Here is a 17,344-nt window from a genome sequence, read left to right as displayed (position 1 = left end):
GATATCATCTAGGTAGACGAACATGAAGTGATTAATAAAATCCCTCAGCACATCATTGATTAGGGCTTGAAAAACCGTAGGGGCATTGGTGACACCAAACAGCATGACCGAGTATTCGAAGTGGCCCAAAGGTGTATTAAAGGCCGTATTCCACGTCTCCCTCCCTCATCCTGACTAGATGGTAGGCACTATGAAGGTCCAACTTCGAGAAGCTGGTGGCTCCATGAAGTGGTTCAAATGCTGAGTTAATGAGGGGTAGTGGGTAACTGTTATATTGTTTAGGCCTCGGTAATCAATACAGGGACCCATCCTTCTTCTCTAAAAGGAAGAAACCGGTGCCCACTGGGGATGAAGGTTGAATTACGCCCGCCGCGAGGGACTCACTAATGTATTTGTCCACGGCCTCTCTCTCCGGTCAGGATAAGTTATAAAGATGACTGGTAGGTAACGAGGCCCTGGGTAGAAGGTCGATAGTGCAGTCATACGGGCGGTGTGGAGGCAGGGAAAGAGCCCGTGGTTTGCTGAATACCTGTCCCAGGTCATGGTATTCTGTGGGGACGCCGGACTGTTATGTGGAACCAGCAATAACGGATGTGGAACGGAGTCAGGGAATTACATCGCGTCTCTTAAACTCTATTATTGCAAAACAACTAAGTTTATTTACACCCAAGCAGAAACATGGACAATTAAACAAGTGACTAACTTAGCAGCAACTTTGTAGCAACTTAGTAGTTTGCTTAGTAGCAACATAACAATGTTAGCAGCACTATACGTCTATAGCTCCAAACAGTTAAAGTTAGAAACAATTCTTAACAGAGTCTTACTGGAGCACAGTCTCAGAACGTCAGTTCAGAAAGTTTCAAGGGATTCACAGGGGAATTGAGAGACTTTTAGTTTTGAAGTGTAGCGAAGTGACAATCTTGAAGACGGAGATTCGAAATACAGTGAAGAAGCAAGTCTCACAGAGATACGCCGGAATCGGCTTTCTGAAGGTGATTCGGCAGACACACAGTACCTCTCGAGCGCTGATCTCACAAAGTGGCTACCGTACCTTTACAGTGGAAGCGAGTTCACAATGCGGTCTGTTTCAAAGAGTCCACAAAAAGTGAGAAATTCACCACGTAACTGACAGCAGAAGTCCCTTTTCCAGGACTGATCACCACATACATGAGACTTCGCAGGGGTCACCAGAGTGGGTGCCAAAAATCCACGTTTGGATTACGAAATGTCAGTCACCTCCGAAATGCACAGCGTTATCGACTACCCACTCCCTTTTGGGTTCGATCGAAGCTTGCATTCTTCAGTCTCACTCACGACTTTGCTGTCCAAACACAATGACCCTCCAACAAAGTGGGTCTCTCCCCAAGCTGTGTCTCTGGAGCAACCTGCGCGGCTGCTTTTATACTGTTGGGGTAGGTCATCGCGTGACACTGCAAGAAACAAAGTCACAGATTTCCAGTCATCATGTACTGTTCCAAGAATTGATACTGGGGTACGTAACACACAGATTCCCAGTATATCACGTACCGTGCCAGGTGTTGAAACTGGGGTTCATAACAGGACAAGTTGAGGGGTTCCAAGACAGGCGAGGTTGTAGTAGCCTCCTTAGGGGATGGTGCCGACCGCAGACATGGCGTGGCAGAACATGGCTATCCTCCCGGTAGACCAGTCAATGTAGGGGTTGTGATGGTTCAGTCAGGGATATCCTAAAACTACAGGGGCCTGAGGAGAATGGATGAGATTAAATCGCACCTCCTCTCGATGGTTTCCGGACAGAATCAAGGTCAGGGGTGGCGTACAGTGGGTAACCCGAGCCAGCAGTTTTCTGTCCAGCGCCCGGGCCTCCAGAGGGGTATTTAACGGCTCCCAAGGTATTCTGGCCCAGGAGGCTATGTCCTCATCCAGCAGATTTCCCTCAGCACCAGAATCCACCAAGGCAGATAGAACAGGGACTGTTATTGATAGCTCACGGTAGCTGGGATCTGCATCTGGGTCTGGGGGACTGAAGGGAGTGTTCTCTGGATCCCTCTTTCTACTGGTGAGCTGTCCTTTTTGGTCACAGAGGACAGGTATCTCGGAAATGTCCTGGCTGGCCGCAATAGTAACAATCCCCATCACTCTGTCTCTGAGGTTGTTCGGCAGGGGAGAGATGGTTCCGTCCCAGCTGCATCGGTTCCTCCCCCAGGGTAGTGGGGACGGTCGGAGCGGGAGCTATACTTGAAGCGGCTGGGGAAGGGAGGCTGGCTGAAGATGGTAAGGTGGGACGTGGGCTGACCTGAGGAGCGAGGTGGCTGGTCTTTTCTCTCAGATGCTTTTGAAGTCGATTGTCTAGCCTGATGGCTAGAGAGATCAGAGTCCAGGCTGTCCACGTTATCCCTCACTGCCAGTTCATCTTTTATCTCATCTGAAAGGCCCTGTCGGAACACTTCCCGTAGTGCCTCGTCATTCCACCCAGAGTCAGCCACTAATGCTCGGAACTCGATGGAGTATTTTGCTACACTTCGCGAACCCTGACAGAGAGTTAGCAAACGCTTACCGCGAATGGTCTGTTTGAAGACTTTCCTCATTTCAGAGACAAAGGAGGGGAAGGAGGAATAGACCTCTGGTTGTTTGTCCCAGATTGCAGTGGCCTATGCCAAGGCGTCCCCTCGTAACAGCCCCATGATGTATGCAATCTTTGATCTGTCCGAGGTGTACGTACATGGCTGTTGCTCAAAGACCAAAGAGTGTAGGGTTCTGGCTCAGGTACTTACGGCTGTCGAGGGGATTGTGTTGCCAATCCAAGGGGCGTAGCCATCCCAGGCTGTGTGGTTTGGTCAATTGGGGTTCTTGGAAGGGACGGAATAAGGGAAGCAGGTACCCGGTCAACCTGCTCACTGACCTTCCTCACACAAAGGTTTTCTGTGACCTCTCTGAGCAGTTGGTCGTGGGCGCACAGTAGGTAGCCTTGGCTGGCTTTTCCCTGTTGCACAGCATCCGTATTCACTGGTTTCATTCTTGGCCAGTTTGTTCTGTTGCAAGGACGAGGCTGAGGATGAACCCAAGTGCGGGACACAGGCGCGGAGGCAGAATCGTGAGGCATTAGCGCCGTTGTGAATGGGGAACCGGTATCCAGGAGAGTCTTTACACAGGGACAAGGTTTACGTAGAGTATTCAGGAAATGATGCGGAGCTTAGAACTGACAGTACTAAAAAATCAGGAAATGAGGTTTACTCACACTAGAGTCAACCAACGAACTGGAAAAGCATGGCTGTGATGCCTGAGTTTTAGCCTATGTTCGATAATGGGAACCAGGTGTGCTGTAATTAGTGGAACTGGGAATGATTGGAAATAAGACGAGGGGATTAAGGTCCAAATAAGCAGGTAATGGCAAGATGGGGAATTGCCAGATGGGACCATGACAGATGTAGTGTATATGGATTTCAGCAAGGCATTTGATGAAGTGAGGAGGCATGGGATCCAAGGGGACATTGCGTTGTGGATCCGGAACTGGCTTGCCCACAGAAGGCAAAGAGTGGTTGCAGACAGGTCATATTCTGCATGGAGGTTGGTTACCAGTGGTGTGCCTCAAGGATTTGTTCTGGGTCCCTTACTCTTCAAGATTTTTATAAATGACCTGGATGAGGAAGTGGAGGGATGGGTTAGCAAGTTTGCTGATGACACAAAGGTTGGGTTTGTTGTGGATAGTGTGGAGGGCTGTCAGAGGTTACAGCGGGACATTGATAGGATGCAAAACTGGACTGAGAAGTGGCAGATGGAGTTCAACCCTGATAAGTGGTTCATTTTGGTAGGTCAAATATGATGGCAGAATATAGTATTAATGGTAAGACTCTTGGCAGTGTGGAGGACCAGAGGGATCTTGGGGTAAAAGTCCATAGGACCCTCAAAGCAGCTGCGCAGGTTGACACTGTGGTTAAGAAGAAATACAGTGTATTGGCCTTCATTAATTGTGGAATGAAATTTAGGAGCCGAGAGGTAATGTTGCAGCTATATAGGACCCTGGTCAGACCCCACTTGGAGTACTGTGCTCAGTTCTGGTCGCCTCACTACAGGAAGGATGTGGAAGCCATAGAAAGGGTGCAGAGGAGATTTACAAGGATGGTGCCTGGATTGGGGAGCATGCCTTATGAAAACAGGTTGCGTGAACTCGGCCTTTTGTCCTTGGAGCGACGGAGGATGAGAGGTGACCTGATAGAGGTGTAGAAGATGATGAGAGGCATTGATCATGTGGATAGTCAGAGGCTTTTTCCCAGGGCTGAAATGGTTGCCACAAGAGGACACAGGTTTAAGGTGTTGGGAGTAGGTACAGAGGAGATGTCAGGGGGAAAGTTTTTTACACAGAGAGTGGTGAGAGCGTGGAATGGGCTGCCGGCAACGGTGGTGGAGGTGGGTACGATAGGATCTTTTAAGAAACTTTTGGACAGGTACATGGAGCTTAGAAAAATAGAGGGCTATGGGTAAGCCTAGTAATTTCTAAGGTAGGGACATGTTCAACACAACTTTGTGGGCCGAAGGGCCCGTATTGTGCTGTAAGTTTTCTATGTTTCTGTTTCTAAGAGGAAGGGTGGTGATTGTCCATGATTTTGGGCAAGAGATGTATGACAGGGGAAATCATAGAACACCAGACAATATAGCACAGGAACAGATGCTTCAGCCCATGATGCTGTGCCCAACCAATTAGTAATCAAGTGGCAACTAAACTAACATCTTCTGCCTAAACCATGTCCATGTGATAAGACTCTAAGACCGTAAGTCATAGGAGCAGAATTAGGCCATCTAGCCCATCAAGTCTGCTCCGCCATTTCATCATGGCTGATCCAATATTCCTCTCAACCCCATTCTCTGCCTTTTCCATGTGTCCCTTCATGTCCTGACCAATCAAGAACCTATCAATCTCTGCCTTTAATATACATAAAGACTTGGCACTCACAGCTGCCCTTGTAACAAATTCCACAGATTCACCACTCTCTAGCTAAAGAAATTCCTCCCCATTTCTGTTTTAAAAAGATGTCTCTCCATTCTGATACTGTGTTCTTTGGTCTTAGCATCTCCCACAATAGGAAACATCCTTTCCACATCCACCGTATCAAGGTCTTTCACGCTTTGTTAAGTTTCAATTAGGTCACTCTTCATTCTTCTGAATTCCAGTGAATACAGGCCCAGAGCCATCAAATGCTCTTTGTATGGCAAGTCATTCACTTAGGAATTATTTTTGTGAACCTCCATTGAACTCTCTCCAGTGTCAGCTCATCTCCTCTAAGAGGCCCCAAATCACCCACAATGCTCCAAGTGAGGCCTCAACAGTGCTTTATAAAGTCTCAACATTACATCCTTCCTTTTATGTTCCAGTTCTCTCGAAATGAATGCTAGCATTGTATTTGCCTTCCTCACTGAAAAGAGATGCAGAAGCCTTAGGTCCCACACAACCAGGTTCAGAAACAGTTATTACCCTTCAGTCATGAGGGCCCTGAACCAGAGTGGATAACTTCACTGAATTGTTTCCACATCTTAAGGATTCAGTTTCAGTGACTATACATCTCATGTTCTCAATATTTGTTATAAGCAATTTGATTTTTCTTTTTGTATTTGCACAATTTGACGTCTATTGCACATTGGTTGGTTGTTTGTGTGTAGCTTTTCATTGATTCCATTTTGTTTTTTTGTACTTACTGAGTATGCTTGCAAGAAAAGAACATCAGGGTAGTATATTTGTACTTTGATAATAAATTTACTTTACTTTATTGTCACCAAACAATTGATACTAGAGCGTACAATCATCACAGTGGTATTTGATTCTGCGCTTCGCGTGCCCTGAAGTACAAATCGAAGTAAATATAATTACAATTTAAATTATAAATCATAATTAGAAAATAGAAAAGGGAAAGTAAGGTAGTGCAAGTCAGGACTGGATATTTGAAAGGTACGGCCCAGATCCAGGTCAGGATCCGTTCAGTAATCCATTACTTTAGAAAGTTTCCAAAATTTAAAAATGAATAAATCAAATAAACAATATATTCAAATATTTTAATGCTGTCAAATAACCAAACTTCAAAGCAAGCTTCATGAATTGATGAAAAATCACATTATCTTATTCTTACCCTTGCTTTTTACAGTCACTACTCTTTATTTAAAGGAATGAGCTTGCTGTTCTTACAAAATTTATACGCAGAAGAAAATTTAGTTTTCTAGCATAATTGTTGAGTAATTTGTCAAACTTATTCAATGCTGCTGGATTTCATTAGGAGAAAAATGCCATCACAGATCCAGGGAATGAATCAGGGAGCACTGCAAATAACTTCAGGATTTTTGTATTGCACAGGAGTTCGAGACTTCATGATGGAGTCACATAAACATTAGCATTTTGTCAGTATGTTTCAGATTCAGATTCAGATTATTGTCATTTATAAACCACAAATACAACACAGTTAAAAAATGAGACAACGTTCTCCAGAATGAGATCATGAAAAAGCACAAAACAGACCACACAAGAAAAACCACATAGCGTTTGGTAATCCCCAATCCAGAGTTTGGAGAGGCTGCTGCGCGTCGATATCACGCTACTGTCTTAGAACATTCCCCAGAAAGGAACTACAAACCCATCAGACAAAACTAAAGCTACAAGATCTACACAAAACCACATAGTTACATATAGTTATAGTTAACATATAGTTTCAACAGTGCAGACAATACCATAATTGATAAAAGACTAACTGACCAAGACCACATAATTATAACACATAGTTTCAACAGTGCAAAGCAATACCGTAATCTGATAAAGAGCAGTCCATGCATGGTTTAAAAGAAAGTCTCAAAGTCCCAACAGCCCATCATCTCACACAGACGGTAGAAGGAAGAAAAACTCTTCCTGCCATGAACTTCCAGCGCCGCAGCTTGCCGATACAGCACTCTGGGAGCCCCGACCACAGCCAACTCCAAGTCCGTCCGAAAACTTCGAGCCTCCGACCAGCCCTCCGACACCGAGCACCGAGCACCATCTCTGCCGAGTGCTTCGACCCCGGCACCGGCCACCAAGCAACAGGCAAAGCCAAGGATTCGGGGCCTTCCTCCCGGAGATTTTTCCGATCGCACAGTAGCAGCGGCAGCGAAACAGGCATTTCAAAAGTTTCACCAGATGTTCCTCCGTGCTTCACACGTCCGCCTCCATCAAATCAGGATTGTACACGGCATCCTACTTGACAGATTACAGATATTCATTCTAAAGTGGCCGCTGCACGCTGCGTCGTGCCGCCATCTTGCTTTACTTTCAGACCATATCTGTAATTTGGCATAAATTGAAATGATGACTGTCTTCATAAGTTACTTTATGTTTATCTGTGATGCCAATATAACTCTTCCCCAAAATGATCATGAAAGATAAAGCTTTATTCTCTTTACAGGTACAATATTTGAAGACATTTGGCTGAGTTCATATTCGTACTACACTTTATATGGTTGTAAGCATCTTGTGCACCTGTCAAATATAGAGAAATGGGAAATAATATGGTTACAGAAATAATTATTTCCTGCATATTACTAATGAAGCAGAACCCATATTGTAAGTGTTTTGGTAGTGTAAATAATGTGTATGTAGAACTCGTGTTTGGTAAGAAAAAGCATTGAATTAATGGCTGAATAGGCAGCTTTTTGCTGTAATGTTGTTTGGCTCTTGATCATGAACAAAAAAAACAACCAGTCATGATAATTTTCTGTGTGAGCATGTGAGTAAGTCTCAACGATGTGAATTATGATGTAAAACAATCTTCTTTTTATTTTAGGTACAGTGTGTGGATATAATACAAGCATATATCAACAGAATTAAGGAAGTCAATCCCATAGTCAATGCTCTTGTCACAGATAGGTAAGGAGTTTATTCTTGTAATTTTTTAAGATGACAATTTTGTTATACTTGATTGACAATGGTAGCACAGTAATTATTTTAAAAATTATCTGCTGCATTTTCCTGTTGGTTCAGTGCTTGTTATTGGTTCATCACATTCCTACTTAGATCTGCGACATTTCACATACTTTCAACTGATCACTTTGATCACTTTAAATTCCCTGGCCCTGTACTCCACATTTTCACTATGGTTATCCAGTTTTATCTCCCATCAGGAAGGCTTTAACACTTTCTTCTTCTTTTGAGATAATACATCTTCCCTTCATCACCCACCTCTGTCTGGCAGAAATAGTTCTCATTCTCAACAATTTCTCTTCCTGCTCTTCTCAATTTCTCCAAGCCCAAGGTGAAGCCATGGGTACACAAATGGGCTCAGCTATGCTTGGCTTTTTGCCGATTATGTGGAAGAGTCTATGTTTCAAGCCTACACTTGTAACACTTAACAATTATTTCAGTTCCACATTGATTACTGCATTGGTGCTGCTTCTGGCACCCATGCTGAACTTTTCAATTTCATCAGCTTTGTCTCCAACTTTACCCTGCCTTAAATTTATTTGGTCCATCTCTAACATCTCTCTCCCCTCGCTTGATCTCTTTGCCTCCATCTCTGGAGACAGACTGACCACTGAAAACAACTGACACTCACAACTATCTTGACTATAGCTCATCCCAACTCATCACTTGTCAAAATGCTATTCACTTTTCTCAGTTCTTCCATCTTCACTGCATCTGTTCTCAGGATGATGTTTTCCATTCCAGAACATCTGAGATGGTTTCCTTCTTCAAAGAATGGGGCTTCCCTTCCACATTATCGATGTTGCCTGCAAGCGCATCTCCAATTTCTACACACCCTCCCTCACTCCATCTTCCCACTGCCATAACAGGGATAGGGTTCCTCTTGCTCTTACCTACCACATGTTAGATTCTGATGTTTTAATCCAAAGTTCTTTCAGAAGTCAGGAAAGGGGCACAAAACTTGTTGCATCTCTCAAGTATATTGTATGTTCATCTATGGAACAGAGTTCAACTTTGTTCCATAATTACAGTTGTCGGGTTCACTCTATACGTTTTCAGACCTTCTTTAATTAGTTTACTTTATTTACTCCTTCCTATGCTGCTGTTTTTGCAATTACATCCATGAATGCATTTCCCTGCTTTTCCATTATAATCATTTTAGAGTAGCTTTCATGCTTTAATACAGCAGCTTCTGACAGCAGTTGACCATTCTTGATTGGGGTTCTTACAATCTTAAGAAATCCTCTTTGTCTCCATAAGTTTCCAAAGACATGAACAATTCCCAAACCATATTGAGAATTGGTGTAACTATTAGCTGATCTTCCTTCTGCCAACTTACAGCGTTCAATCAAAGCTTTTAAAGCCATGCTTCCTTGTGTCAGCACTTCAGTTCCAGAAACCATTGTCAATCCAGCCATTTGACTTCCTCTGTCAGTCATTGAGGAACTATCAGTGCATAGAATCAGGTCTTTGGCGGAGTAGTAGCCAATGGAATGCTGTTCAGTGTCCAGGTTCTTCAGATAATACTGCTATCATGTATTTCTCATTGATATTCAGGGTAATTGGCTTTCCTGTATCAGGGATCCCTAATGCAGGTGCAGACACAATGGCACCTTTAAAGTTTGTGTGGAGTTCTGCACAGGTATGTTCCAATGAGACAGGGAAGTTATGGTAGGTTACAGGAAACATGGTGTACAAAGGCTGTAATAAATCTAGTCAAGAAGAAAAGGAAACCTTACAAAAGGTTCAGAAAGCTAGGTAATGTTAGAGATCTAGAAGATTATAAGGCTAACAGGAAGGAGCTTTAAAAGGAAATTAGGAGAGCCAGAAGGGGCCATGAGAAGGCCTTGGCAGGCAGGATTAAGGAAAACCCCAAAGAATTCCACAAGTATGTGAAGAACAAGAGGATAAGATGTGAAAGATAGGACCTATCAAGTGTGACAATGGAAAAGTGTGTATGGATCCAGAGGAAATAGCAGAGGTGCTTAATGAATACTTTACTTCAGTATTCTCTATGGAAAAGAATCTTGGTGATTGTAGTGATGACTTGCAGGAGACTGAAAAGCTTGACCATGTAGATATTAAGAAAGAGGATGTGCTGGAGCTTTTGGAAAGCATCAAATTGATAAGTCGCCAGGACCGGATGAGATGTACCCCAGGCTACTGTGGGAGGCGTGGGAGGAGATTGCTGAGCCTCTGGTGATGATCTTTGAATCATCAATGGGACGAGAGAGGTTCCGGAGGATTGGAGGGTTGCGGATGTTGTTCCTTTATTCAAGAAAGGGAGTAGAGATAGCCCAGGAAATTATAGACCAGTGAGTCTTACTTCAGTGGTTGGTAAGTTGATGGAGAAGATCCTGAGAGGCAGGATTTATGAATATTTGAAGAGGTATAATATGATTTGGAATAGTCGGCATGGCCTTGTCAAAGGCGGGTTGTGCCTTACGAGCCTGATTGAATTTTTTGAGGATGTGACTAAACACATTGATGAAGGAAGAGCAGTAGATGTAGTGTATATGGATTTCAGCAAGGCATTTGATAAGGTACCCCATGCAAGGCTTATTGAGAATGTAAGGAGGCATGGGATCCAAGTGGACATTGCTTTGTGGGTCCAGAACTGGCTTACCCACAGAAGGCAAAGAATGGTTGTAGACGAGTCATATTCTGCATGGATGACGGTGACCAGTGGTGTGTCTTAGGGATTTGTTCTGGGTCCCTTACTCTTCAAGATTTTTATAAGTGACCTGGATGAAGAAGTGGAGGGATGGGTTAGCAAGTTTGCTGATGACATAAAGGTTGGAGGTGTTGTGGATAGTGTGGAGGGCTGTCAGAAGTTACAGCGGGACATTGATAGGATGCAAAACTGGGCTGAGAAGTGGCAGATGGAGTTCAACCCAGGTAAGTGGTTAAGTTTGGTCGGTCAAATATGATGGCAGAATATAGTATTAATGGTAAGACTCTTGGCAGTGTGGAGGATCAGAGGGATCTTGGGGTCTGAGTCCATAGGACACTCAAAGCAGTTGTGCAGGTAGACTCTCTGGTTAAGAAGGCATATGATGTATTGGCCTTCATTAATTGTGGAATTGAATTCAGGAGCTGAGAGGTAATGTTGCAGCTATATAGGACCCTGGTTAGACTCTACTTGGACTACTGTGCTCAGTTCTGGTCACCTCACTATAGGAAGTATGTAGAAGCTATAGAAAGGGTGCAGAGAAGATTTACAGGGACGTTGCCTGGATTGGGGAGCATGCCTTATATGAAAACAGGTTGAGTGAACTCGACCTTTCCTCTTTGGAGTGACGGAGGATGAGAGGTGACCTGATAGAGATGTATAAGATGAGGAGAGGCATTGATCATGTGGATAGTCAGAGGCTTTTTCCCAGGGCTGAAATGGTTTCCACAAGAGGGCACAGGTTTAAGGTGTTGGGAAGTAGGGACAGAGGAGATGTCAGGGGTTTTTACGCAGAGAATGGTGAGTGCGGGAATGGGCTGCCGGCAACGGTGTTGGAGGCGGATACCATAGGGTCTTTTAAGAGTCTTTTGGATAGGTACATGGAGCTTAGAAGAATAAAGGGCCATGGGTAAGCCTAGTAGTTTCTAAGGTAGGGACATGTTCAGCACAAATTTGTGGGCCAAAGGGCCTGTATTGTGCTGTAGGTTTTCTATGTTTCTATGTTTCTATTTCCATATACCCTCCTTTTTGTCATTTCATGACAACACCGTGAAGCACAATTGTTAAGGTAGGAGTGCAGTAATCGAAGAGAATTTGGATATTCATAAAATGACACAATCTCAGAACTTTAGTTAAGTTAAATACCCTTTTCCTAGTCCACACGAGCAGGTACTCATTTTCGATATCCTCTCCTTCTTAGTCCTACTATACTACAAAAAACTGCAAATGAATAACACTTATTATTATGATACCAGTGATATGCCATAGTGCAAGATAGCCACTCACCATTCACCAACGCCCCCCAACATCCCAAACAGCCACCGTCCACTTCCTGGAATGTTGTAATTGTGAAACTGATCTCCCTTTTCCGTGGCATCATGGATATGATCCGCCAAGTGAGTTATGTCTTCTGATACATCTGGTATGTAAATACAATATTCTTGTCCAGTCAGGGCACACATACCTCCTGCCTCGGCTTGGTAAAACAAAGTCTAAAGCTATGTGGTTTTGCAATGCCTCTGTACTGACCACCACCAATGCTGCCGACTATTTAGATATTGCTTATTGGGTTTGACAGAGACCATATTCCATTTCAGTTGCTAACTTTTCCAATGCTGATGCCATATTAATCAGTTCCTGTGCTGCTTTATCGGTTCCACAAGTAAGTGTTACCTTCTCCAGGAATAACACTTAAGTACCTTTATGCTGGGGTTAGCATTATCATATGGGGGGTATTCCATCCTCTAATTTTTTCCAAATTGATATCCTGTTCCTCCCCCCGTGATATTCTAGCTATACCGATAAGGGGAAGAAGGGGTCTATGTATCTGAGTCTCATCATCTTTGTACCAGGAACCAAACATATGCAGGGCAGAGGGCTTGGACCAATTAAAGTAACAGTTCATCTCTGTTTCATTGAAGAGTACAGGTAAACGGGGCACACCCATTTCTACATCTGCCAGGACAGCCATACAAATCCAGCAGCTCGCTTGAGATTTTAGTCCTGTTTGTATATTCGCACAATAAGTCATTCGTAAGAAAGTGTTCGTGGTGATTATATCTGTCAGAAAAAGGAGGAGGAGGAATTCAAATGTTATCATTAGAACTCTCAGTAGTTCTATTTTTTGATACATCATTAGGCACCTTCTTAAAATGAGAGACATGAATCCACAATGGCTTTTCTCTTACCGTGATGGCTATATCGGTGACCAGCAATACCTCAGAATCAGAATCAGGTTTATTATCATCAGCATGTAACGTGAAATTTGTTAACTTAGCAGCAGCAGTTCAATGCAATACGTAATATAGAAGAGAAAAAAAATAAAATTAAACTAGTAGTAATAATGAATAAATCTATCAGTTACAGTATACATATATTAAATAGTTCTTTAAAAATGTGCAAAAAGCAGAAATACTGTATATTAAAAAAAGTGAGATAGTGTCCAAAGGTTCAATGTCCATTTAGGAATTTTATGACAGAAGGGAAGAAGCTGTTCCTGAATCAGTGAGTGTGTGCCTTCAGGCTTCTGTACCTCCTACCTGATGGTAACAGTGAGAAAAGGGCATGTCCTGGGTGCTGGAGGTCCATAATAATGGATGCTGCCTTTCTGATACGCTTCTCCCTGAAGATGTCCTGGATACTTTGTAGGCTAGTGCCCAAGATGGAGCTGATTAGATTTACAACCTTCTGCAGCTTCTTTTGGTCCTGTGCAGTAGAGCCCCCCCCCCCCACCCCTCCTAACAGACAGTGATGCAGCCTGTCAGAATGCTCTCCATTGTACATCTATAGAAGCTTTTGAGTGTATTTGTTGACATGCCAAATCTCTTCAAACTCCTAATGAAGTATAGCTATTGTCATGTCTTCTTTATAACTACATCGATATTTTGGACCAGGTTAGATCCTCAGAGATCTTGAAACCTAGGAACGTGAAACTGCTCACTCTCTCCACTTCTGATCCCTTCATGAGGATTGGTATGTGTTCCTTCGCCTTACCCTTCCTGAAGTCCACAGTCAGCTCTTTCACCTTACTGACAGGTTGTTGCAGCGGTACCACTCCAATAGTTGGCACATCGCACTCTTGTATGCCCTCTTGTCACCACCTGAGATTCTACCAACAATGGTTGTATCATCAGTAAATTTATAGATGGTTTTTGAGCTATGCCTACCCACGCAGTCATGTGTATATAGACAGTAGAGCAGTGGGCTAAGCACACACCCCTGAGGTGCACCAGTGTTGATTGTCAGCGAGGAGGATATATAATCACCAAATTGCACAGATTGTGAACTTCAGGTTAGGAAATCAAGGATCCAATTGTAGAGGGAGGTACAGAAGCCCAGGTTCTGCAACTTCTCAGTCAAGATTGTGGGAATGATGGTATTAAATGCTGAGTTACAGTCAATGAATAGCATCCTGACACAGGTGTTTGTGTTGTCTAGGTGGTCTAAAGCCGTGTGGAGAGCCAATGAGATTGTGTCTGCCACTGACCTATTGTGGTGATAGGCAAATTGCAATGGGTCCAGGTCCTTGCTGAGGCAGGAGTTCAGTCTAGTCATGACCAACCTCTCAAAGCATTTCATCACTGTCGATGTGAGTGCTACCGGGCAATAGTCATTAAGGCAGCTCACATTATTTTTCTTAGGCACTGGTATAATTGTTGCCTTTTTCAAGCAACTGGGAACTTCTGCCCGTAGTAGTGAGAGGTTGAAAATGTCCTTGAATACTCCCGCTAATTGGTTGGCACAGGTTTTCAGAGTCTTACTAGGTACTCCATCGGGACCTTCTGCCTTGCGAGGGTTCACTCTCTTTAAAGACAGTCTAACATCGGCCTCTGAGACAGAGATCACAGGGTCATCAGGTGCAGCAGGGATCTTCACAGCTGTAGTTATATTCTCCCTTTCAAGGCAGGCATAGAAGGCATTGAGTTCATCTGGTAGTGAAGCATTGCTGCTATTCACACTATTGAGTTTCGCTTTGTAGGAAGTAATGTCTTGCAAACCCTGCCAGAGTTGCCATGCATCCGATGTCACCTCCAACCTTGTTTGAAGTTGTCTCTTCACCCTTGAAATAGTCCTCCGCAAATCATACCTTATTTTCTGGTGCAGGCCTGGGTCACCAGACTGAATGTCACAGATATAGCCTTCAGCAGATGAGGATTCTCCTGGTTCATCCATGGCTTTTGGTTTGGGAATGTACAGTAAGTCTTTGTAGACACACATTCATCCACAGAGGTTTTAATGAAGTCGGTAACATTTGCAGTATACTCATCCAGGTTCAAAGATGAATCCATGAATACAGTCCAGTATTCCTGAAACGGACTTTCAAATCAAGGTTCCGAACAATTCTTCCTTTTAAATGTCCTCACAACCACAAAGTCTCTGAGTTCAATGTCATAGCACTTAGTGGTTGCTGCTAGTTGCTGGGCTTCCTTTTCCTGTAAATGATATTTGGACAATACAATAGTTCAGAATACTCTCATCCAGATTACGAACATCCATCTGCTTAACTCCTAGTGGTGCATCCAATGACATGCGCAAAGGCCATCCCATTATGATTTCTCGTAGGGACAAGCCAATGGTTCTACGAGCGACGGCTCAAATTGTCATCAGAACCTAAGGCATCACCTGCTTCCAGTTTAGTCCATATTCCTCACACATTTTGCTAAATTTATTCTTACTTGTTCAATTCATCCTTTCCACTAGGCTCGCTGACTGAGGACAATAGCGACAATAGAAATCTTGATCCACCTGTAGGGCTTTGCATACAGTACTACTTTAATTAGTTTACCATTGAAATGGGTACCGTTGCCAGTATTTAAGGGGATCCCATATCACGGGATTATTTCCTTTAACAAACACTTCACTACTGTAACTGCATCATTCTTTCTGCAAGGAAATGCTTCAACCAATCGTGAGAACACCACAATAATGACTCATCCATACTCATACTCTTCACGTTGAGGCAATTCAATGAAGTCCACCTGTAAATATACAAATGGGCCACCTGTCGTCGGGGTTTCAGCCCATTACTTGTACCAGTTTTCCTGCATTCTGTAAGGCACATATCATATACTGTCTACAGATTTGTTCTGCAACTTGAAATACACTAGGGACAAGCTTGGTTTATCTAATCAGTTATTCCCCTCTTGCCCACATGTGTGAATTTGGAAACACATCGGACAGTCCATTCTACCAATTTACCAGGGGACGCAATGTGCCCATCGGGGTTAAGCCAATTAGCACCATGCTGCACACAACCCTGCTTTTTCCACTTTACCCTTTCACTTAATGGAGCAGTGGACTGATATGCTTGTGAGACCTCCAAAATGGGAGGTGTCATCAGGGCCCACAACATGGGAGCACTTGTTTCTGACTCAACAAGTGTGGGTCCACCTGCCGCCTCTTTTGCTGTACAATCTGCTGCTTTTTTGCCTTAGAGACCTCATCAATTTGTCCAGTATGTGCCGCACACTTAATAATTGCAACCTGTTTAAGCTCCTGTAATGCTGCCAATATGTTGTGTATGTGCACTGAGCTTTTAATATGGAACCTCCCCACCCCCTTCCACCATGGTCAAAATTCCCCGTCATGTCCAGATCTGTCCATAATCGTGTGCATAACCTGATTCAGTATAAATGGTGGCAGACTAGCCTCTAGCAAGGATACAAGCCCCAGTGAGCACAAAGAGCTCACTTGTTGTGCTGAGCAGACACGGGAAGTGCCGCTGCCTCCACAACATGGGTGAGGGAAACAATTGCATATCCTGTGCAAGGTTTTCCCATATTGTCATGTAAAGCTGAGCAGTCAACAAAGAAAATTAAATTGGGATTAACAATGGGATTATCAGTAAGATACACAAGGTGTTTTGTTGTTTCTTGTAATCGTTTCCCAGCAGTGTGCATTGCCATCTTATTCCACGGGGAAAGGAGTGGTTGGATTCAGAGTTGTACAGCGAGTAACTCTAACATTCGGGTTGGTAAATAACTCAATTTTGTGCTTAGTTTGCCTAGCTGGGGTAGGGTGTTGTGTGGCACAGTGAGTCAGTAACATTTCCACTGAATGTAGAACATGGACACGAGCAAGATGATTAAGAGTCAGAGATTGCATGTGCTGAACAGTAAGGCAAGAGGCTACCACTGCTGAAAGGAAACCTGGTAGAACTCTGGCTATTGGTCTAACGGACCACTAAAATAAACAATTGGCCTGTGTCTTACCCTGTGGTCCTGAGTCAAAATGACCTGATTGCACCAAAACTACTTTCCAAAGAATCTGAAATTCAAAATCAATATGTCAAATGTCTTAGGCAACATCTATTATATTCAATAAAAGAAAGCAATCTTGTTAGTGAAACAACTTATAGAATTGCACCCAAAATATTCCAAACTCACCAAAATTTTTGATTTCAAATTCACAATTTAGCTTTCTACCAATGAGCAATTTCTCCAAATTCTCATTTCCCTCTGAAATGTGGGCATCTCAGATCCAGAATACAGATGCATAGATTTCCTTCTATGTAAACTAGATTCTACATGGCCAGTGTGGAATCTAGGTTTCTCAAAGTCAATTACATGGAAAACAAATAAAGAAACTCAACCCAGAAAATAACACTGATAAGACAGAACAAAAATCCATGCTTGTACCTTTCTTCATTCAGAACCCTCTCAAGTAACTATAACACTCAACTATTCAGTTAATTCTCACCGTAAAAAGCTTTCACACATTTTCAAACAACCAAGGTTTGGAGAAAACTGCTGTGAGGAACC

General features: G+C 43.3%; 1 protein-coding gene across 2 annotated transcripts in view; it reads left to right on the top strand.

Moving 5' to 3' along the window:
• The window catches only part of LOC140734460 (fatty-acid amide hydrolase 2-like), a 78,548-nt gene that overhangs the window by 11,845 nt on the left and 49,359 nt on the right, over positions 1–17,344 (top strand). For both annotated transcript variants that reach the window (XM_073058434.1, XM_073058433.1), the window contains exon 2: positions 7,776–7,858. In XM_073058434.1, coding sequence (XP_072914535.1) covers positions 7,776–7,858 — 83 coding nt within the window. The remainder of the gene's footprint in view (positions 1–7,775; positions 7,859–17,344) is intronic.

Source organism: Hemitrygon akajei, chromosome 10, assembly GCF_048418815.1.
Source record: "Hemitrygon akajei chromosome 10, sHemAka1.3, whole genome shotgun sequence".
Lineage (NCBI taxonomy): Eukaryota > Metazoa > Chordata > Chondrichthyes > Myliobatiformes > Dasyatidae > Hemitrygon > Hemitrygon akajei.
This window is presented reverse-complemented; position numbering and strand designations above follow the sequence as displayed.